The 23,392-nt window shown below is 39.0% G+C and overlaps 1 protein-coding gene across 1 annotated transcript; it reads right to left on the minus strand.

The window, feature by feature from the left end:
- Positions 1-14,029: 14,029 nt before the first annotated feature.
- LOC104225335 (uncharacterized) lies at positions 14,030-20,969 on the minus strand. The gene is made up of 4 exons (XM_009777108.2): positions 20,863-20,969; positions 19,063-20,705; positions 17,721-18,742; positions 14,030-14,439 (listed from the first exon to the last, which is right to left on the minus strand). The coding sequence occupies exons 2-4, from the start codon at positions 20,551-20,553 to the stop codon at positions 14,328-14,330; spliced, it is 2,625 nt and encodes an 874-aa protein (XP_009775410.1). The 5' UTR covers positions 20,554-20,705; positions 20,863-20,969; the 3' UTR covers positions 14,030-14,327.
- Positions 20,970-23,392: the final 2,423 nt, after the last annotated feature.

Below are 23,392 nucleotides of genomic sequence, written 5' to 3' on the forward strand. Positions count from 1 at the left end.
AGAATAAGGAGGGAGAAAAGCAGGGCTGCGATCGCCAGGCAGCTATCCGATGAACCTGCCACCGAGCTTCGAAATACCTGGATCTGCACACAAGGTGCAGGGAGTAATGTCAGTACGCCAACTCAATAAGTAATAAAAGTAAATAAAGACTGAGTAGTAAGAAATCACATAATCCACGTCATAGCACCACAGCGGGTATAGTATGTTTCCAAAACAGGATACAAATCAAGTCATCTCGTTAAACTCTAATTCAGTAAAATCCTTTGAAAAATAACTTTCTAACAGTTTCAATAGAGGTTCAATGTAGTTTATAGTGAAAGTGATGAAAATCGTAATCGGCCCCTCGGGCAAAACATAGTTCGTATACAACCCCTCGGGCAAACATAAATCATAAACAGCCCTTCGGGCAAACCTCTCGGTCAATCATATACATCATATAACATGAAAATCTCAGTGGAAATAACAAAACCAAATTAGTAATTTAATTCCAAACATCTCGTGAAAATTCCAGTTTCAATGAAAGTTGTTCAAAATATTTGATTAACATTTTCAATAGAGACTTAGTACAAAGATGAATGAAAACAGTAATTTCATAAAACAGGCCCCTCAGGCAAAGCATCACTCGTATACGTATATATATATAGCCCCTCGGACAAGTCTCTCAGTCACTCATGACTCAACTCTCATCAATCAGCGCTCACGCTCAATAGGTACCGTATAATAACCACTACGGCGCGCAGCCCGATCCATATATATAGTCGATTGCTCTCACTGGGCGTGTGTAGACTCCGGAGGGGCTCCTACAGTCCAAGCGCTATATTGTTGCGGCGTGCAGCCCGATCGAACATATCGTTGCGGCGTGCAGCCCGATTCATATATCGCTGCAGCGTGCAGCCCGATCTATAAATATATAATCCTCACAACCAGGCCCTCCGCCTCTCTCAACCATCAACCTCACAAGCCACTCGGACTATCAGTAAAATAAGGCGTTCAACCCAAAATATCATTTATAGTATCAAAACTAGGTAAATAAGGTTGAGTTATGAAATTAGTAAAACAAAGCATGACTGAGTACAAATATTAAGTTAAACAGTGAGGAAAAGTAGTAAAAAGTCCCGTAAGGGTCCAAAACAGTTGGCTCGAGGCCCAAGTATGGTTTTCCGCCCAAAACATAGCAATACTTTCCAAAAAAACAATGATATCAAACAATTTCCAATCAAATACGCCACTTAACTGCCCTACAGGACGAACCAAGTCACAATCTCCAACGGTGCATGACCCCACGCTCGTTATCTAGTGTGTGTGTTACCTCAAAGTAGCACAACGATGTGAAATCCTGGGTTTTATACCCTCAGGACGATAATTACAATCATTACTTACCTCAAACCAGATGAAATCCTACTCTGCGACGCCCTTGCCTCTCGACTCGGCCTCAACTCGCCTCGAATCTATCCAAAATCATAACATAAATATACACTAAGGGAACAAAGCCCACGCGAAAATAATCAAATTACATCAAAAATTCCCAAATTGAAAAAACCTGACCCCTGGTCCCATTTCTCGGAATCCGATAAAAATCACATCAATAGAATCCTTATCCTCCCACGAGTTCATACATACCAAGAACATCAAAATCGGACCTCAAATGGCCCCTCAAATCCCCAATTTACACTCTCCAATTTCAAGCCCAAATTCCCCAAATTTCTAGTCCAGCTTCTCATTAGATGATGAATAGGATCATAGATTCATGAAACTTAAACCATTAAAAGTTAGAATCACTTACCCCAACGTTGCTCCTTCAAATCCCTTGAAAAATTGCCTTTCTCCCGAGTTCCTTAAGCCCAAAATCGAAAAATGAAGAACAAACCTCGAACTGGGGTTTTTCTATCCAGCAAAACTGCACTTGCAGTCAAATACGCGATTCTGCGACACCGCACCTGTGGAATTTCCATCGCAGGTGCGGAACCCACTAAATGTACCAATTTCTGCATCTGTGGTCAACCCTATCGCACCTGCGACTCAACTTTCGCTTCTGCGTAAAAGAGCCAACTCCACAGTGTCCACATCTGCAACTCCGAACTCGCACAAGCGACCTCGCACCTGCGGTCCCCAATCCGCAAGTGCGGAAATGACAGAAGTAGCACAATTAGAAGCATCAACTCAAGGCCAAACTTTTCGTAAACTATCTGAAATCATCTGAGGCCCTCGGAACCTCAACCAAAAATACAAAAAAGTCATATATCACCATTCAAACTTATTCTAACCTTCGGAACACTCAAAACAACATCAAATCACCCTCGGATTCAAGCCTAAGGATTTAGAAACTTCAAAATTCCACCAACGACGCCGAAACCTATCAAATCGCCTCTGAATGACCTCAAATTTTGCACACACGTCACAAATGACACAACGGACCTACTCTAATTTTCGGAATTCCATTCCGACCCCGATATCATAATTTCCACTGCCAACCGGAAATGCCAAATTTACAATTTCGCCTATTCAAGCCTAAATCCACCACGGACCTCCAAATCCCATTCCGGACGCGCTCTTAAGTCCAAAATCACCCGACGGAGCTAACTAAATCATAAAAATCCAAATCCGAGATCATATACTAACAAATCAAAACTTGGTCACACCTTTCAAATTTTAAGCTTCAAGCTGAGAATTATTCTTCTAAATCTATTTCGATTAAACCAAAATCGACAATTTACATAAGTCATAATATATCACACGGGGCTAGTCATTCCTGAGAATTTGCGAGCGAAGTGCAAAAGCTCAAAATGACCGGTCGGGTCGTTACATCTTCCCTTACTTAAACATACGTTTGTCCTCAAACGTGTTCAGAGTTGTTCCGAAAACCATCAAATCGCTGTGTAACCTTACCATGGACATACCCGGGGGTGATCCCACGTCACCTTATCTCATATAGGTCCGATAACACAATGTAACTAAAACTTCACAACCCAACCTAGATCATAAACCTTAGAACCACATTTCCACTTCTGAATTCATCCACAAGACCATAATCTCACATCTACAAGCCGAATAAATCTGAACACGCTGTATCAAGCCATAACCACAATTCAAGATGGAAATTACAGGATATACCATACCACTCGAAAAATCATAGCGAAAACTTCAAATCACAACAATTGTTCAAAACAACTTAATACCGATAATAAACCTCTTATCAAATAAAGCCTCATTCCAACACTTTCGTACTGCCAACGATGAATGAAACATGCATAAAGTCATAACCATTCCTCTGATCAACCATTCATGAAGCTCTCTCTCCTTTGGCAAGGACCATAGTAAATTTCTAAGCTGAATCCCGATATTATCCTTCCAACCTGTTGAAATTGAATCCGATAGTATTCATTCTAGATTCCAATGACCTCATCTCATCCAACACGACCACTCTAGCGACATGACACATCGATACAATCTAAAGCCACAACCCGTGCACCAATAAGCAACAGTCAAAATGTACTCAAATCATGGAAAGTGACTCAAATGAGAGAGCTATACTGTAAGGTCACCAGTACCATCACAACACGATGCTAAGAACCCATCACACACTGTAGAACCAGAACACACGAATCTAACCTGAAGGATCATACCTCCACATAACTTCACTGTAATGTGCGATCCTATTCAAACACTGATCCACATGAATCACCTCAAGTCACTATGCTCAAAATCAACAACCACGTGCAATTTGGTGTCTAGTACTGACAGTGAATCACCATAACCATGGAGAGCAAATGATGCAATGTCATACCAGTCCGAGAGAACATATCCAATGCGCAATCAACCATGCAACACCCAAATACCCGTCTCACTCAAACTCTTCTATAAAGCCCAAATGGAACCGCACCATATGTGCATATAACCAACAAATCACAACTCATCGTAACATAGAAGAGTAACTCATAGATCACCCCAGAACACGAATAAGCTCAACAATAATCGAATGGCACATATCTCAACAATAGCAGTTCGGAGTCAACATATCCGACTCGATGTAGAACGCACATCCATATTGGCCTACCAATGGGCCCCAAATTAACTCTGGTCACCCACAATAGATAAACAACTCTCCGAAAGTCACAATGACTGAATCATAGCACATATTATCATCTGACTAGCTTTCCCACATCTTCACAGTCCACAACCAATAAACCATCTACTTATAAAGCTTCTCAGTCTCTAAATCCATTAGAACATACGAATCACCATTTCTGGTCTCAACTCCATTGCCTAAATATCCACACTTCTCCGATTGCACGGTCATCCTACGAGGAATGCTCCTGAAATTTTTTTTCTGTGCCACAAGGCCAAATCTGAACTCCAACAATCGATCAAACAAGAGAGTGCCGCAATACCAATAAAGTATCCATAACTCAATCACATTGCCCTTTCTGAAATGTATACCCTCATCAAGCCATACCAATTAGCAATATCATTTGCCTAATTATCTGAAACTGCCCATGCTGCCCAAGAATTTATAACCTTCCTTCCAAAACTGAACCATAACCTTACACATGCAATCTCAACCCTACACAACATACTGCATATACCATGCCATCCTATGTCAATTATGAGGACTTCATAATACATTCCGGGCTACAAGCTACTACGTACTCAACTAGCCAAGTACTTTCCATTTGATCCCATCTAGAAGAAATCACTATACATCACATGCTCCTCACGCCAGTAGAAAATATACATCTCCAACCATGGTAGAAATCATCAAGAACTCTACAAATCCCCTTTGCACAAAAATGAACCATCAGGATTGACTCCTTCTAACTCAACCAAGCTACGCAAGCCATCAAAACCTAAGAACATTGCCATGAAGCACCTGTAGAAACCCACCACTTCATAAGTACCCAAGAACCGATCATATCAATTACCATGCTGATCCAACCTACTACCAAGCTGTCCTAATTCTCTGAGTTCCTTCTGAATTACCTTCAAATTGACACATTTCCTCGCTAGTACACCACTATCCTTAACTAAAACTTGCCCCGCAAACTTTAGCATAAAACCACACCGTCCTAAAGCTCATAAACCGTTGTATTCTTCTGAAGCACCCCCAAAATTACCACAGCCGAGATACCTGTTCTGAAGAGACCTTCTGCAAATCTAAAGCCATTACCTTCGCCTTCCTGATGCTAGTATGTAGAATCCATAATGATACAGAAATGCCACAAGTCTTGTCATCCTTCAATGTAAACCTCAGTTTCTAGCCAAATACACATCTTGAAAATCTCCAATTATTACATGTAAACCTTGAATTCATTAGAACCATTCTTGAGAGTCATCCACTCTTCTTAAACCTCAATTAGACTAATCAAACGGATCGGACGACCTGTGCTCCATTATCACTCCAACACCGCAGAAAGTAACCCCACCTTAATGAAACCAAATAAATTCCTGCTCCATGTACATTACATCCTTCACCAATAACAACTCAAGTCATTCCATCATTCTTATACACCCATAAAGCATAATAGAACCCCTATCCAAAATTTTCTTTATTCGGATCATCTTCGATCTCAACCTTTGTAAGCCATAACTGATTCTCCAGAATGTCTCAAACTGGAATCAACATAGCACATAATCGTGCAATCAACTCATCAATAGCAGACTCCCCCACTTGGCTCAAAGCCATAGATCAAAACACACAGTAACTCATAATGCCTATATTACTGCCATAATACCATAGTGAGATTAAACTCAATCCTTTATAATCTTGTGTAACATAGACCATCTAGTACTTCAAATCTTCTGCAAATCTCGCATTTACCCTCGTAATAGTCAAGCCCACTCTCTTAAGCGATCCAAATTCAAATTGCAACACGTATATTTTACTGGTAAGAGAGGTCTTCCAACAAACAACATAAGGATCACACAAACTTCAAAACACTCCGCAGGAGATAACCCACCTGTTTCAGCTCAACTAACATCTCTTTATACCCTTCCACCGTCATAAACATCATGCAATCACTTAATCTTCCTGAGCCTGAACTCATATCACAACATGAAATCTACTTCACTTCCTAACTAGACAACATAAAAAGATCCTTTAACACACCATAACTCGGGGCTATGCATCAAATCACGATGGAAATCAAGCACCAGATAGTTCTTTCTACCCTCAAGCAGACCCTTCTCGTCACATTCAAATCGTATGAACACATCTCTCAGTCATATCGTACTCATCACGTAGTTACTAGTCATTACTTCCACTAATAGGGACACTATCAAACAAATAAATCCAAAAGCACGTGCTCACACAATCAACACCTCAGTGCTCAAGCTACAAGTAGAGTTCGGCCTCAAATCCTCCAGACTGGCCCAACATCAATATACAGAAATTACATATCGCCCCTCGATCAAGGAATCATAAGTCGTCGATACGCAGTTGATACCGAGCGCTCATGCGCACATACGAACGCGTGGAAGGAATTTCAAGGGTTATAATTCAAGCTGAATCAATGCCGCACGATAAGAATTCAAGAATGTAGGATTTCCTAAAGGTTCTGCAGCCTCTCGAGGATAAGTACAGACGTTTTCGTACCGATCCACGAGACTCTACTATATCTGCTCATGACTCGTGAGACCTATGTAACCTAGGCTCGGATACAAACTTGTCACAACCCCAAAACCAACCCAGTCATGATGGCGTCTATCATGGAACTAGGCCAACCGACACAAACACAAAACCAATCAGTATTTCCCATTCTTAGGATAAAATCAATCTTTTTAGCAATAAACCTTTATATAGTGTTTAAAATAAAACAACAGTGTGGAAAGAAAGCCCGACATCGAGGTGTCACTAGTCATGAGAATCTACTACAACTGTCTGACAACATCAAGACCAATAACACCGGGAAAATCACAAAAATACACTAAGGGAGAATAAGGAGGGAGAAAAGCAGGGTTGTGATCACCCAGCTACCTTGCTAACTCCGGTGAACCTACCCCCGAGCTTCGAAATACCTGGATCTGCACACAAGGTGCAGGGAGTAATGTCAGTACGCCAACTCAGTAAGTAATAAAAGTAAATAAAGACTGAGTAGTAAGAAATCACGTAATCCACGTCATAGCACCACAGCGGGTACATTATGTTTTCAAAACAGGATACAAATCAAATCATCTCATTAAACTCCAATTTCAGTAAAATCCTTTGGAAAATAACTTTATAAAAGTTTCAATAGAGGTTCAATGTAGTTTATAGTGAAAGTGATGAAAATCGTAATTGGCCCCTTGGGCAAAACATAGTTTGTATACAGCCCCTCGGGCAAACATAAATCATAAATATCCCTTCGGGCAAACCTCTCAGTCAATCATATACATCACATAACATGAAAATATCAGTGTAAATAATAAAACCAAATTAGTAATTTAATTCCAAACATCTTGTAAAAATTTCAGTTTCAATGAAAGTTGTTCAAAATATTTGTGTAACATTTTCAATAGATGCTCAGTATAAAGATGAGTAAAAACAGTAATTTCATAAAACAAGTCCCTCAGGCAAAGTATCACTCGTATACGTGTATATATAGCCCATCGGGCAAGCCTCTCAGTCGCTCATGACTCAACTTTCATCAATCAACGCTCACACCCAGCACTCACGCTTAATAGGTACCTTATAATAATCACTGCGGCGTGCAACCCGATCCATATATATAGTCTACTGTGCTCACTGTGGGTGTGCAGACTCCGAAGGGGCTCCTACAGCCCAATCGCTATATCGCTACGGCGTGCAGCCCGATCCAACATATCGATGCGGCGTGCAGCCCGATCCATACACACACACACACATATATATATATATATATATATCGCTGTAGCGTGCAGCCCAATCCATAAATATATAATCCTCTCAACCAGGCCCTCGTCCTCTCTCAGCCATCAACCTCACAAGCCACTCGGACTATCAGTAAAACAGGGCGTTCAGCCCAAAATAACATTTATAGTATCAAAACTAAGTAAATAAGGCTGAGTTATGATATCAGTAAAACACAGCATGACTGAATACAAATATTAAGTCAAAACAGTGAGGAATAGTAGTAAAAAGCCGCATAAGGGTCCAAAACAGTTGGCTCGAGGGCCAAGTATGGCATTTCGCACAAAACATAGCAATACTTTCCAAAACACAATGATATCAAGCAGTTTCCAATCAAATACGCGACTTAAAAGTCGTACGGGATGGACCAAGTCATAATCCCCAACGGTGCACGACCCCACACTCGTCATCTAGCATGTGTGTCACCTCAAAGTAGCACAACGATGTGAAATCCGGGGTTTCATACCCTCAAGACAACATTTACAATCATTACTTACCTTAAACCAGATGAAATCCTACTCCGCGACACCCTTGCCTCTCGACTCGGCCTCACCTCGCTTCGAATCTATCAAAAATCAGAATCATAAAATCAATATACGCTAAGGGAACAAAGCCCACGTGAAAATAATCAAATTACATCAAAAATCCCGAAATTGGTCAAACCCGACCCCTGGGAACACATCTCGGAATCCGATAAAAATAACATCAATAGAATCCTTATCCTCCCACGAGTTCTTACATACCAAGAACATCAAAATTGGACCTCAAATGGCCCCTCAAATTCCCAATTTACATTCTCCAATTTCAAACCCTAATTACCCAAATTTCTAGTCTAACTTCTCAATTAGATGATGAATAAGATCTTAGATTCATGAAACTTAAACCATTATAGGTTAGAATCACTTACCCCAACGTTGCTCCTTCAAATCCCTTGAAAAATCGCCTCTCTCCCGAGTTCCTTAAGCCCAAAATCAAAAAATGAAGAACAAACCTCGAACAGAGGTTTTTTCTGTCCAGCAAAACCACACCTGTGGTCAAATACACACTTTTGTGGCACCGCACCTGCGAAATTTTCATCGCGGGTGCGGAACCACTAAATGTACCAATTTTCGCATCTGCAGTCAACCCCATCACACCTGCGGTGCGCACCTGCGACTCAACTTCTGCTTCTGCGGAAAAGACTCAACTCCATAGTGTCCGCATCTGCGGCTCCCAACTCGCACAAGCGACCTCGCACCTGCGGTCCCCAATCAGCAGGTGCGTAAATGATAGAAGCAACACAATCAGCAGCATCAACTCAAGGCCAAACTTTTCGAAAACTATCCGAAATTATCCCGAGGCCCCCGGGACCTCAACCAAAAATACGAACAAGTTACATGTCACCATTCAAACTTATTCTAACCTTTAGAACACTCAAAACAACATCAAATCATCAAATCACCCTTGGATTCAAGTCTAAGGATTTAGAAACTTCCAAATTCCATAAATGACGCTGAAACCGATCAAATCACCTTCGAATGACCTGAAATTTTGCACACACATCACAAATAACACAACGGGCCTACTCCAATTTCCAAAATTCTATTCTGACCCCGATATCACAATTTCCACTACCAACCGGAAATGCCAACTTTCCAGTTTCGCCAATTCAAGCCTAAATCCACCACGGACTTTCAAATACCATTCCGGACGCACTCCTAAGTCCAAAATCACCCAACGAAGCTAACCAAATCATAAAAATTCAAATCCGAGATCAAATATTAATAAGTCAAAACTTGGTCAAACCTTTCAAATTTAAAGCTTCAAGCTGAGAATTGTTCTTCCAAATCTATTCCGATTATCCTGAAAACCAAAACTGACGATTTACATAAGTCATAATACATCATATGGGGCTAGTCATGCCCAAAATCTGGCGAGCGAAGTGCAAATGCTCAAAACGATCGGTCGGGTCGTTACACCCGAGGGCTCGGATGAGTTTCAGATTGATTTCAGAATGATTTTATGATTTTTGAGTGTTGGTACTAGTGTCATCGCCTTTGCAATATTTTTTTCGCAAATGCGACTATCACAATTATGAAGTAGCGCTTGCATTTGCGAACCTGGGCTGCTGAAGAAGACTTCGCATTTGCAAAGATATTCCTCGCATTTGCGAGTGTGGGCTGCTCGTTTTTGCGAAGACTTCTACTGCCTTTGTGAAGGGAACTGTCTTCGTATTTGCGATATTTTGGTCGCAAATGCGACTTTAGTAAGTCTCCGCCTGGTACAGTTTTGCGATGAGTTGTCCTCTTTTGTGGGGTTCGCATTTGCGAACCCCATGTCGCAAATGCGACATCTGCAACCTGCATATAGCTGGCAATTCCGAGACTTAGCCTCATTTTGTTATATTTTGAACTCTAGCTCCGATGGGAGGCGATTTTGTGGAGGTATTTTCATACTAAACCATTGGTTAAGTACCTCTAATCAATTTTTAATTATATTTTATGATTATATATTAGATTTAATATCAAATTCATGAGAATCTAGGGAAAATTTTGGGGATTTTGTCTAAGTTTTTGAAAAATGAAAATTTGGGATTTGAGAGTCGAATAGGACTCGAATTTGGAAACAAAATACGTATATGAACTTGTTGGGATATGGGTAGTCAAGACCTACCCTTGGACCCAGGTTTGACCAGATGGGCCGTGGGCCGAGGTTAGTTTTTGTTGACTTTTTAAAAATTGTATAAAGGTCATAGCTTTATTGATTGAAATTGTTTTCTCTTGCATTGTGTGATATATTTAAGTCGTCGTTGGCTAGATTGAGCTGGACGGAGGTGAATTTGTAAATGAAGAAAATAAGTTGAGTATTTAATTAGCCGAATTGAGGTAAGTGTCTTGCCTAACTTTGTTGAGGGAATTTTTTCTACTATTTGATATTATTTGCTACATGTGGGGATGATACATATATGAGGCGACGAGCATATATGCATGTGCCAGGATTAATCATGCTCGTGAGTAGATTACGCTATGAATTGTGCCTTGTAGATTTATGTGACCTTCTTTCTTCATGTGTTACTTGAATCCTAGAACTAATGGAATTATGACCGACTTGAATCCTCATATAGAATTAAATGTTAAAAACCAAGATTTAGTTTATTATAACTTGATTAAAATTTAATGGAATTATGAGAAACATTGATGTGTCTAATTCAGTCATCATTATGCTTAATCATTAATACATTGCTACGGCCGATATTCTGGAGATATTAGATTCTATACTCGTATTGTAGATATTCTTGAGATTTATTGAAATACTTGAATAATAAGGTTCTTGAGAGTTTATTGAACTATTGTTGGCTTGAAAGTTGTGATTGGGGTTCATTTGGAATATGCGTTTAAATACTTTCCTTGATGTTATTTATGCTTCCTACCTTGTTTGTCATTGATATACATATGCTTGGTAAGGAAGAGTGTAAAGCATGAAGGATGATGTCGTTCCATTGTATATATATTATCATGTGAGGGAGAGTGTAAAATACTAAGAGTAATGTCATGCCATTGTATATGTTTTATTATGCGAAGAGAAGTGTAAAGCACGAAAGGTAATGTCGTTCTATGTCATGTGAGTGTAAAGCACAAAGGGTGATGTCATGCTATTGCATTTATATTATCATGATTTTATGTTATCACGAGTTCATGGTACGAAGAGTGTTTCCGTGCAGGTGAGGACGTGGGACATGCATTATGTCGTGATATCTTTTCCTTGAAAATACGTTTATGTCTTTACCTTGAGTTGTTATTGTTGTACTTATGGTTCTCATGTGACTTGTCGTTATTGTCATGTCCTTGTTCTCTATCTCAATTGTTGTTGTGTTGCCCATGCCTTCTACTTGCTTAACTTGCAAATACCATACCTACTTCCTGTTGTTAGAATTACATCCATGTCGTATCTATTTTGTTGCGCTTTAGTACAAGTCTTTTACCATGTTAGTCATTCATGCCTCTACTTGTTAACTTATAAATATCATGTGTTCCCTTCTTATTTGTTATATCTACATCTAGGCCTCGACCATGCTAGTTAGTTGAAGTTTATATTCTTTTTTTCTAATTGTTGTCATTACTCATATGCCTTCCGCCTAGCCTATTACTGTTGCCCATATGTATATCCTCGTTCATTATTGCTACTTGTGTATTTTCTACTTTGTCATTATTGTTATTGGCATTTCTGCCATCCGGTTGGTACTATTATACGCATATTTGGTGAGGATGAGATAAATACACGAAGGGTGTTTTGCAATTGACTTGATATCTGAGTACATTCCCCACGCTATGAAAGTTATGGAGTGACTATCGTGGTTTATCGGTTTTCGCTCTAAGGAAAAGATTGGTCGAGATATTGGAAAATGTTAAATTGTGATCTCTTCTAGTACTCAGTTATTATTTTGCATATTCGTTTCGTGTACTCTTTTCTATTATATCGTAGTATAATTTTATTGCTAGCTTACGGTACAGGTTTTATCAGTGAGTATCTTTTACCTAAAAAGCCGTGTCACTACTTCGACGAGGTTAGACAAGATACTTACTGGGTACATGGCATCGGTTATACTCATACTACACTTTTGCACCTTGCATGCAGATTTGTTTGGAGCGGAGCTGCTGAGCTGACTCTGAAGATGTTCATGCATTCCGGATATAGCTGCCACTAGTCTCTTGGTAGCTTTAGATTTTTGCTAATCTGTTTATGTAACTTTTAAACAGATCGTGTAATTATTTGTACCAGCTTTGTAAATTCCAAGTCTTAGAAGAAGCTCATGATTCGTACTACCGGTCTTTGAATTAATACATAAATGTTCAGTTAATTTTTCATTGTTTTCCTATAAATCTCATTTGGATTGTATTGACTGTTAGTGGGCTTACCTAGTGGGTCGAGTTAGGTGTCATCACGACTAGTGAATTTTGGGTCGTGACATGAATATTGAACTCTAGTTATTATTTTCTATTGAGCATCGCAATATTAACTCAGTTCCGCATTTACTTTAGAGAAAATACCATCTATGTTCATTTATAAGTAGTTTATTATAAAAATTGGACAATTTATAAAATATTACTAATGTTAGCCAAATATTATCAATATTAGCCAATTAGCTATTTGTAGTAAAAAAAAAAGTCAACTTTTGCTTTCTTTTAAGTGGATGTTAATAGAATAGATTAAGTTCATTTTAAGGAGCTTGAATTTTAGTTTTGGGATAATTTGGTGGAGTTTTGAGGTGGTTTTAATTGAAAATTCGTAGTAGAAGATGAACATGAAAAATATGATATGGGTATCACTTGTGTATCACATATGTATCAAATTTGTATCAAATGTGTATCACATGTATATCCATGTATATATGTGTGTGAGATACATGTGTGGTATATGTTTGATACATGTGTCGCAGAAGAATTTTTTGAACTCGATTTTAACTAGGAATTTTGATGTTAAATCAGTCCAAATCACCTCCAATTTTTCTCAAATTTTGTATATTGACTCATCTATATGTTTTCAATGAATTTCAACCATACCCATTGAAAAAGGTCCCTTTTTGCTAAGATTCTTGAAATCATTTATATATTTTTTTATGTATTTCATCACCTTATTTTGCTACCTCATCCATGAAATTTCATGTGCGTCTTGCATCAAATATTGCTAATCACGCCTAAAAATATGGAACGAGATCTTTGCGTGTGATTCTTGAAGAGAAAGAACCTATTTATTTGAGTTTTTAATTTTTATATGCGCTATGCTAGTTTTGGTAAATGTTGGCAAGCTGGGACTTGTCTGGGATATCTCTATAAGACTCCCTTTACTTTGTGTCCTGGATCCAAATCTTGAAGTGATTTTTAGAGATCAAATTTTGTTGTCTAAGCCCTAGAACAAGAAAAACTTGGAAGTTTGTAGCATCTCAACGAAGTGTGAATTTGTTTAAGCTCTCAATGGTACAACTCATGAGCCGCAAACAGATCATATACTTTCATAACAATCACAGCACTAGCTGTATATATAAAGGAACAAATGACGATAAATGGAGAGAAAGCAGGGCTTTTTGTTCAGTCAATCTTTATATGTGGTACATATAGAAGAACTGTATGTTGTAACTGGGCAGCTAAACGAACATTTCTAAATTATGAAACTTCAAAGTGAGAATAGCACTAACCGTCAATATCAGTAAATAGTCCCTTTGTGCTGAAAAGATCGGAAGAGAAGTATAGAGTCATGTTAAAGTTATATATTACCTGATCAGAAGCCCCATGCATGTTACATGTAACTCCATCATGATAATGCAAGTAAATGTAAATCTCCCTTTAGAAGAAAAGAAGGAAGATACAACTAGTCCAGCGTTCTAAAATTTCCTACAAAAGAGGCTTAATTTCCTCTTCAAAACAGGAGGGTGTAATCAAATCCTCTCTCCGATCTTCCTTTGCTATTTTTTTTCTTTCATTTTTTAACTCTATGACCAAAGAGACTGTACATCTGGTGTGTGGTATAACCCGCCAATTGAGGCCCTTGTTATCTGTGGGTTGCCTACACGTTCTCCTGAACCCTGCAGAGTCCAACCCTTCCTGAACAAGAATGGGCAAAAGCAGCAGTAAGATTATGTTAAAGAAAAAAAAAAAAAAACGTAAAGAACACCAGATGACTTTCCTCTGTGTGAGTGTGTGTCTCTGAGTACTTTTGTATGTGTACATTATATGTATATGTTACAAAAAAAAAGGATCTGACAGAAGCAGATATCATCCCAGAGGAAATTAAGTATTATCACTAAATTACGATTATATTGAATTAAGTATAAGATGATACAGAGACAAAACCAGGAGTCTCATTCTGCAATCCAGGTAAACATTATTGTACAGCAATAGTGCTAAGGATTATGAAAAGCAGTTATGTCAATACATCAGTAAAAAACTTGGTGACTCTTAATTACTCTCAGCTTACAAGTTACAACTACAGAATGAGCCATAGGCTTAACAGCATATAGAGACCCCTTTATCATATATGACTTACATAAGCCGATCATAAGTTGCACCACACGCATTGATGTTGAGCAGATATGAGCTAGTTCTTATTGTTGAATCAGCCAAGGAAGGATTCAATATGATCTTCGACTCGTGGGGGTAAGGAAAAAAGGAACATTTAACCAACTAGCTTACTGTAATTACTGCAATATATCATCAGACGTTATCCAATAATGCCATTCTGCAGATTATGCTAGCTGTATGTTAAATCCTCAAATATACTATAGACTGTGACATTGAGTCATGCATGAACTTAATATATCAGTCCCTTATTAGGGGGAAATAGTGAACGTTAGATTGTATCGGCCCTATTTCCATCAAAGGTGTCACAAAACCTAATCAGTGAGCTAGTTTAAAGATAAGAAATGAACAAAAAGGAAAAAGGTGGACTTAGACACTCATAATTGAATCCTGAAATACCACTTAGCATGAAAAGAGGAGTAAATCTGTCATCATTTGAATATAGTTAGCAGTGACGTCCTCTATTGCAGTGATTGAAGGTAAAAGTCACATGTCAAGTGTAAGGAAACAAAATTCAACTGCTGTATACTTCATATAAGCAACATGAAGTGTGGCCCCACCCTTCTGTTTTAGAACTTTGCCACCAAAAACCACTTAACCACCACTAACCCCATCCTTACGCCTAAAATATCTCTCTAGTAACAACCCCGAAGCAGAAACAAAGGCGGTAATTTATCAGGGCAAGATACGAACTGTCAATGAAGAAGCAAGATCATAATTGATTTTGATGACATTTTGAATGCGAGATGTAAGATATGGTTTACTAATTAATACTGAGAAAATTTACATGGTGATATAACATAAAGAGGTTGCAGTTGCATCTGATTCTTCCTTTTCTCTTACCTAGGGACGGGTGGTGGGTTAAGTTTCTTTTGGTTAATTTTGTCTGAGAACAAATATTTTTCCCTTAAAAGTAGGCAACATGCTATACTAAACAAAAAGTGAGATAAATTATCCAAGCCTTTTGTAAAATAATGACAAATGGAAAGAGACAACAATACAATGTTTTTACAATTTCTTTCAGAGAGAACAAATACGGAGAATTTGGGGGGGGGGGGGGGGGGCGAACACAAGCTAATACAAACGCACGACATGAATTTAGTAGTACGCCCAACCTCCAAAAAATGCGTGAGAAGAGAGATCTAATTGTCATTAACACTTATGCCCAAGCTTTATGTCACCACAGAATCATTTAGTTGACAAACTCAAATTGCCGATCACAAAAGGACTCGGTTTTTTTTTAATAGTTAAATTACTTTCTTGTGCTTCAGTGCGGAAAAATATGTACAGTTGGAAGTATCTCAAAAAAGGACAAAAATATTGGGCTTCAAGATCAACAGGTAAACAACCTGGCCTTAGGTTCCGTCTTCCTCCGTTGCCAGGGTTCCACTACCTCATCCTAAAGAGTTTTAAACTGTTCTACATATATAGCTTTAAGGCTTCAAACACCACCCAGAAATCGAGCTGGTTAACAAACCAAAAGGGTGAAGCATCTGTCTTTTCCAATTGACAGTTACACACACAGCAGCCCTGTCCTAAACATTCACAGCAGCCCTGTCCTAAACATTCCATACATATTCCTAATCTAAACTATATAGATTTTTGCCAAAAAGAACACCAGTCATGGAGCAACTTAATCCAGAAAAATGCCATGCCCCGACAAGGATTTCTACAGAGAAGCACATGTTTAGGAGGCACTGTCCACGCCAATTTGAACAAGTACATGACCTTGATTCAAATACCACAGTGGGAGCATTCTGCACTATCTTCCCCCCCCCCTCCCACCAGTCAAATAATGTTGACCTGCTCATCGGTTTTGAGAACATACTCAATAGTTTAAAGCCTTGCAAAGATGGAGGGAGGTTCCCAATTTCTTAAAAGATATGGATTAGAAAAAAAGAATATTATATATTGAACATAACTTTGGTTAATTAAAACATTAGTTATTTATAAAATAAACTCTCTTATGCTGAATTTACTCACCTTTAACATTACGAATTTGTTTGGCTCAACATGCTGCACTATGGATTCTAACAAATAAAGCATAGGTTTAAAGCATTGCCACAAATAACTTTAACTGAACTCATCAGCTACTTGTCCCCAAAGCAGTCCAAATGGTACATTTAATTTTCTATACTGATCATCTCGAGCTGGCACAGACTACAGCAATATGGCAAGCATACTTCAAGAAAGCCTTTCAATACTGTTTATGTGTAATTGTTCAAGCGCAAAAGAGTTCAAAATTGATGTTGGTTCAGGTTCTGTCCAACTTGAATTGAATTCAACTTTTCTCTTTCTCTTTCTCTTTCTCACACACACACATACACACACAAAAACACATGTAAAGGTCTATGTTACTAAAATAATTCTTGATGTTGATAATGCATCCAGAAAGAAGCATACTGTCTATCCTTAGGGATGCCAACATGTACATCTAAAATTATGCACGCGCACACACACACACACACACACACACACACACATACATATATATGAATGTGCAAGTCGCCAGTAGCATGCACTTCTATGCTTTAACACAAAAGGCTATGGTGGCTAAACATTCAACTTTTTTATGAGAAGATAGAGAAAATGGTGGCTAAACATTATAACAACACAAGACTCATAAGACAGTCCCAAAAGTAATTTTCAGAAAGAAAGGAATCAGACACATTGATGCAAAAAAAAAAAATAGCAGCTACGTAGCTAAAGGGTTTCAAATTTCAACAAAGTCAAAACACAATCATGCTACAAATAAAAGGCACATATCTTTTAAAACAATGTAAGTTAGAGCTTTTTCTTTTGCTTACTTGGCCCAACAATCAGGTGGAGATGGATAGCTTGTTACGGGAGCATTAGGACTCTCATATTCACTTTGAGCAGCATTCTCAGGATTGAGAGAGAAATGACTTTCACCAAAGAGTGATTTTTGGAACCTGTTTTCAGCACTATTAGGCAAGTAAGCACCAAGTGTCGTGCCATTCTGGCAATTTCCTGCATAAACTGTTTGTGGAGAATGAGAGACAGAAAGGACTTGATCATCCTTTTTAAACAGTGAAGCCATGGTTTTCGGAGGTGCAGGAGGGATTATCTCTTCCATGTTTGATCTGTTAAGTTCTGGATTTAAAAGCCAGTTGGCTGAAGTACCAATTAAATTAAGACCATCTTGACCAAGTGGAAAGCTATTCCACATCTGCCATGTTCTCGTATCATTTGCATTACTTGAAACTTTCAATGGTGCCACATTGCGTATATCCTTAGCCTTAGGAGTGCGGGCAAAAAGAGAAGACTCAGTATGCCTCTCCTCTGGAACACATAATCTTGCTATTGGAGATGGTCTGGTGACTTCAGAAGAGACGTTGACACCCTTTACAGGACATGGTTTGTCCAATCCTACATTTGACACAAACCCAAGGTCAAGCTGAAAGTTATCAAGTGACTCAGAAACGGGTCCAAGCAATGAAGCTGGGTCTGGAACATAACAAGGATCTTCAAAAATCTCTGACTCCTCTGGCAATAACTGACCTGCACCATCTCCAACTAGAGGAATCAATGGTTCTGATGATAACGGAAGAGTTGTACCACTACTTCTGGATCCAAGAGCAAAAGTAGATAAAGGAAAAGGTGACGGGAGTCCAAAGCTAATGGGGTTGTCAAAGGATTGTGTAGATGGAGGTTGGAAGGGGTACGTTGGTGTTTGAACTTCTGCTTGTGGCTTAACACATGGTCTGCTTATCACATTTGAAGTGGGACGAGAAACAGCAGTTGAACGTGTGAATAATTGTTGCCATGAATTTTTAGGATCTGTACATGGTTGAGGTTCAATAAGCACCTGTAACAAACAGATCAGGATAAATATACATGTGGAACTGGGTACATTACTGTTAGCCTATCGAAGATTCATTGAAAAGAGTATCTTTTGAAAAAGCTACATTTCTCCTGCACGATTCAAATTCTATCTTTCAGAATTATAGGTCAAGTAAACGAGATAATGATAGATCCCAAAAATTGAAATGACCATTGAAAATGCCACACCAAATTATAATCTTCCTGAGAAAGTCTTAATTTTAGCATAAACACCTGGAGGATATTTGATGAAAATGAAGGCATAGATATAAGCGAGAGAAAAAGAAGATTTAACAGAAGACTTACAGGCTGGTTGATGCTCCTTTCGTCCCCATTTGTATTCAGTTTTCCAGATACCCTGTCTGGCTGAGATACTTCCCTCCTCGAGCCATGGTTTTGAATATGATCTATGCCAGTCTTAGATTCGTGTTCTCTTGGAACAGTAGAAGTATTGTTACTCTTTACAAAATGATCACCTCCAGTAAATGCTCTAGAAGACGATAAATGGGTACCCCTCATACTATCCAAGTACCGAGTTCCAACATTCCCATGGTTGTGATTGCTTTTTGAAGCACCCTTAGAACCATAAATAACTTCAGCATTATGTGTCTTAACAGTTTCTCGCCTATTTTTTTGCTGTTGCCTTCTATCACTCACATCACACTTGCTTCGTTCACTTCCCTTGCCTGCACTTTTATCCAGCTCTTCTGTATCTGAGTTGCTTTTGCTAGATGCCCTGTCCCTTTCTTTCCTCTTCTCTTGACGCCTCTTTTCTGCTTCTCTTTTACTGTCTCGTACCTTATCAGAGGGTGACACTATACCATGTTCCTTCTCAGCCTCCATATGTTCCTCGCGCAATTTCCTGCGCTCTTCCACCAATCTAGCAACCTCCTCTCTTTGTTGTCGCTCCTCCTCCTCCAATAGCTCCCTCTCTAACCTAGCCTGCTTCTTCTCTTCTGCTTTTCTTCGAGCTCTTTCCCATCTACTCTCCTGAAAATTCCCCCCACTTTCCCTTCTCTTATCCAACATTGCTCTTTGCTCTGCGTTCATTGAAGCATCATCATCTATGGAGGAACTAATTCTAAAAATACTCCTGCAGAACCACATGATACTAGAGAAAAAATCAGTCAGAGCTTTGCAGGCTAAAATAAAAACACGAGAATATGACTTTTCTGCAAAACAATGCTCCCTATCGAAAAATCCACTGCCATTATTTCTCCAAGTGCTTGACTTCCCAACAAAAGAACCCTTGACCCAATTCTCATCCTCTACTGAATCCTGTCCACACATCGACCTATTGTCAGACCAAACCTTCCCATTTAATATCTTTCCACCTTTCCCAATTAAGTCTTTCAAAATCCCAGAATTCAGAAGCCCCAATCCTGGTTTCACAGGCAAGTCAAGAACAGGTCTCTTCGATATATGCCCACAATATGAACACATAAACTTCCCACCACCAGGATTCTGATCTCTATACGGAGTCAAACAATTCCTACACCTCCTCGTTGCTATTTTCCTCAACTTCTGTATTTCAATAGCCAAAAGCCTCCTCCTCTCTCTAAGCCTAGCAATCCTTCTCACCCGCCAAGCTGACAACCAAGGCATCAAAACCTCATACCACAAAAGTGTAAACAGAAGCACCATTACACAAGCAAACCTCGGTGACGTAATTTCAAACCGAAATGCAGGTGGCAATAGCTGTGATAATGCCCATAACCCAATCAGTGGAATCACCAACCATGGCAACATGGTAGCTACCCCTCTAGACCACCTTTGTATCTGACACAATATACACATTATCCTCTAAACCCACACCTATCGTTCCAGTCTCGAACGACTAACAATAAAAATTTAACCAGAGTGACCTAAAAAAACCCTAGTCTCTGAATTTCACTTAGTCAAAATATGTCTCAATTTTCTGTTCTTCGATTCTATTTGTGAGAAACCACCTATTTTCAACAGAATAAGCAGAATATAATCAGGATTAGATTGAAATAAATTTGTTAGGGTTTGAGAACAGTATTGTGCTTTAGCTAGCTAGCTAACTCAAAAGGGCAGGGAAGGAATAATTATATAAAGAAAAGAAGCTGACATTAAGGTGCTTACGCAATTAATGTTCATCGGAGATTCATCGGCGACGGTCGGAGACGGTGCAATTTACCGGCCAAGAAAGCTGTGACGACTGTTGATTGATGACAGAAAAATGGAGTGACGAGATAAGAGGAAGCTTAATGTCATATATATTGACAGTAGTTGAACCGGAGAGTTGGAATAAGACCCGGTTCATCGTATCAGACCGGTTGACTAGAAGTAATTTGCTACTCGACGGAGCTCAATTGAAGGTAAAATGTGGTCAAAATCTACATATGAACATATATTATATATCTAACTAGTGATATTGCCCTAATAAAAATATTTAGAAATGATCCCTTTTAATAAATTTAAGCGAGATAGAAAAGATAAAAAAAAAATGTTATCTACATATATATAAAAATTAATTCTATATACTTTATGAACCAAAAATTCATAAACATTTTGCATAGAGCTGAAATGAACTTCATTTTCATTATTTTCTTTAAAATATAAAAAAGAAAATTAATGTTTAAAGAAATTTTATTTTTGAATCTCTCCCTCCTCTCTATATATATCATTTAATTTATTAGTAAAACATTTCTATTTCTAAAATATTCTTGTACTCAAATAAAAGAAAACGTGAAATGTAAAGTAAAGAAGCTAAACACATAAATAAAATTTATTTTTTTAACATAAAGGTAAAAGAAAGGTTAATAGTACTAATGCAATTTACCAAATGTCACGACCCGGATTTCTTCACCCTCGAGAGTCGTGATGGTACTTAATGGTGAAAGCTAGGCAAGCCAAATTATTCTAATTGCTTAACCTTTTCCAGTTTTAAGCCATTATCAGTGATGAGTAGATATCGTACAAATAGCGGAAATAATTAAGCGGAAGACAAAATCTGATAATTTAACTTAATACAAACTGCGGAAGTCTAAATACAACTCTACCGAGATTTTGGTGTCACAATTTCACATACTGTCTAAGAATACTACAAATAAGGTCTGAATAGAAATACACGAGTCTGACTCTGAATATATCGGCTCCTGTTGTTTTGTTGAGCCGAGGGTCTCCTGGAAACAACCTCTCTACCCTTCGGGGTAGGGGTAAGGTCTGCGTACATATTACCCTCCCAAGACCCCACATGTGGGATTATACTGGGTCGTCGTTGTTGTTGTTGTTGTTGTTGTTGTTGTTGTTGTTGTTGTCTCTGAATAAGTAAAAATAGAAAAGAAATGATAGAAGGAGACGCCAAAGCTCGCGGATGCCTGCAGGACTACCTCGGGTTGCCTGTTGGACTGAAGGCAGCAACCTCACTACGGTCCAAACGCTCCGGTACCAGTATCTGCACACAATGCAGAGTGTAGTATCAGCACAACAGACCCCATGTGCTGGTAAGTGCCTAGCCTAACCTCGGGAAGTAGTGTGTGACGACCCGGTCGGTCGTCTTGAGAATTAACGCCCTGATCCCATATTAACTACTTTCCCTAAGTTTATTTCTGCTATTTTGATTTGTTGGGATGTTCGGTTTTGAGTTTTAGAGAGTTTTGGGACACTTAGTCCCTAAATGAGAGCTTAAGTGTTGGAAAGTTGATCGTAGTCGGAACAGTATGAAGACGGCCTCGGAATGGAAATCCGATGGTTCTGTTAGCTCCGTTGGGTGATTTTGGGCTTAGGGGCATGTTCGGATTGTCTTTTGGAGGTCCGTAGCTAATTTAGGCTTGAAATGCCGAAAGTTGAATTTTTGAAGTTTCCGATTCGATGGTGAGATTTTGATATGAGAGTCGGAATGGAATTCCGGAAGTTGGAGTAGCTCCGTAGTGTTTAATGTGATGTGTGTGCAAAATTTTAGGTCATTCGGACGAGGTTTGATAGACTTTTTAATCAAAAGCATATTTTTAGAGTTTTTGGAATTCTTAGGCTTGAATCCGATGAAAAATAGGTGTTTTGATGTTGTTTTGAGCGTTCCGAAGGTTGGAACAATTTGAATGATGTTTTAGGATTGGTTGGCAGGTTTGGTTGAGGTCCCGGGGCCTCGGGTGAGTTTCGGGTGGTCAATCGGACCATTTCATGACGTTTGAAGTTGCAGAAAACTGCTGTGTGTGTTATAGACCAGTTGTTCTTCGCGTTCGCGAAGGGTTAGGATGTGGAGCTGAAGGTTTGGCTTTCGAATTCGCGAGGGAGGTCCCGCGTTCGCGAAGGGCTGGGGTCTTTGAACTAAGCGTTCGCGAGAAGGGAACCGCATTCGCGATGGGCTGAGAAACTGAGCCTCCGTGTTCGCGAAGAAGGAGACGCGTTCGCGAAGAAGAAAAAGGTCAATGTCAATTTGTGCTTCGAGAATGCGAGGCTTTGACCGCATCCGCGAAGAAGGATTTAAATGTCTGGGCAAAATGATTTAAAAGGCCTATTCCGTGATTTTGAGCCTAAGTTCCTTCATTTGTGGGCGATTTTGAAACTTTTTGAAGAGGATTGAAGAGGGATTCAAGAGGGATACTTGGAGGTAATATTTTTGACTTATAACTCATTTATATGTGATTAAAGACCTAATTGGTGGTGAGAA

The sequence above is a fragment of the Nicotiana sylvestris genome, chromosome 12, assembly GCF_000393655.2.
Source record: "Nicotiana sylvestris chromosome 12, ASM39365v2, whole genome shotgun sequence".
NCBI lineage: Eukaryota > Viridiplantae > Streptophyta > Magnoliopsida > Solanales > Solanaceae > Nicotiana > Nicotiana sylvestris.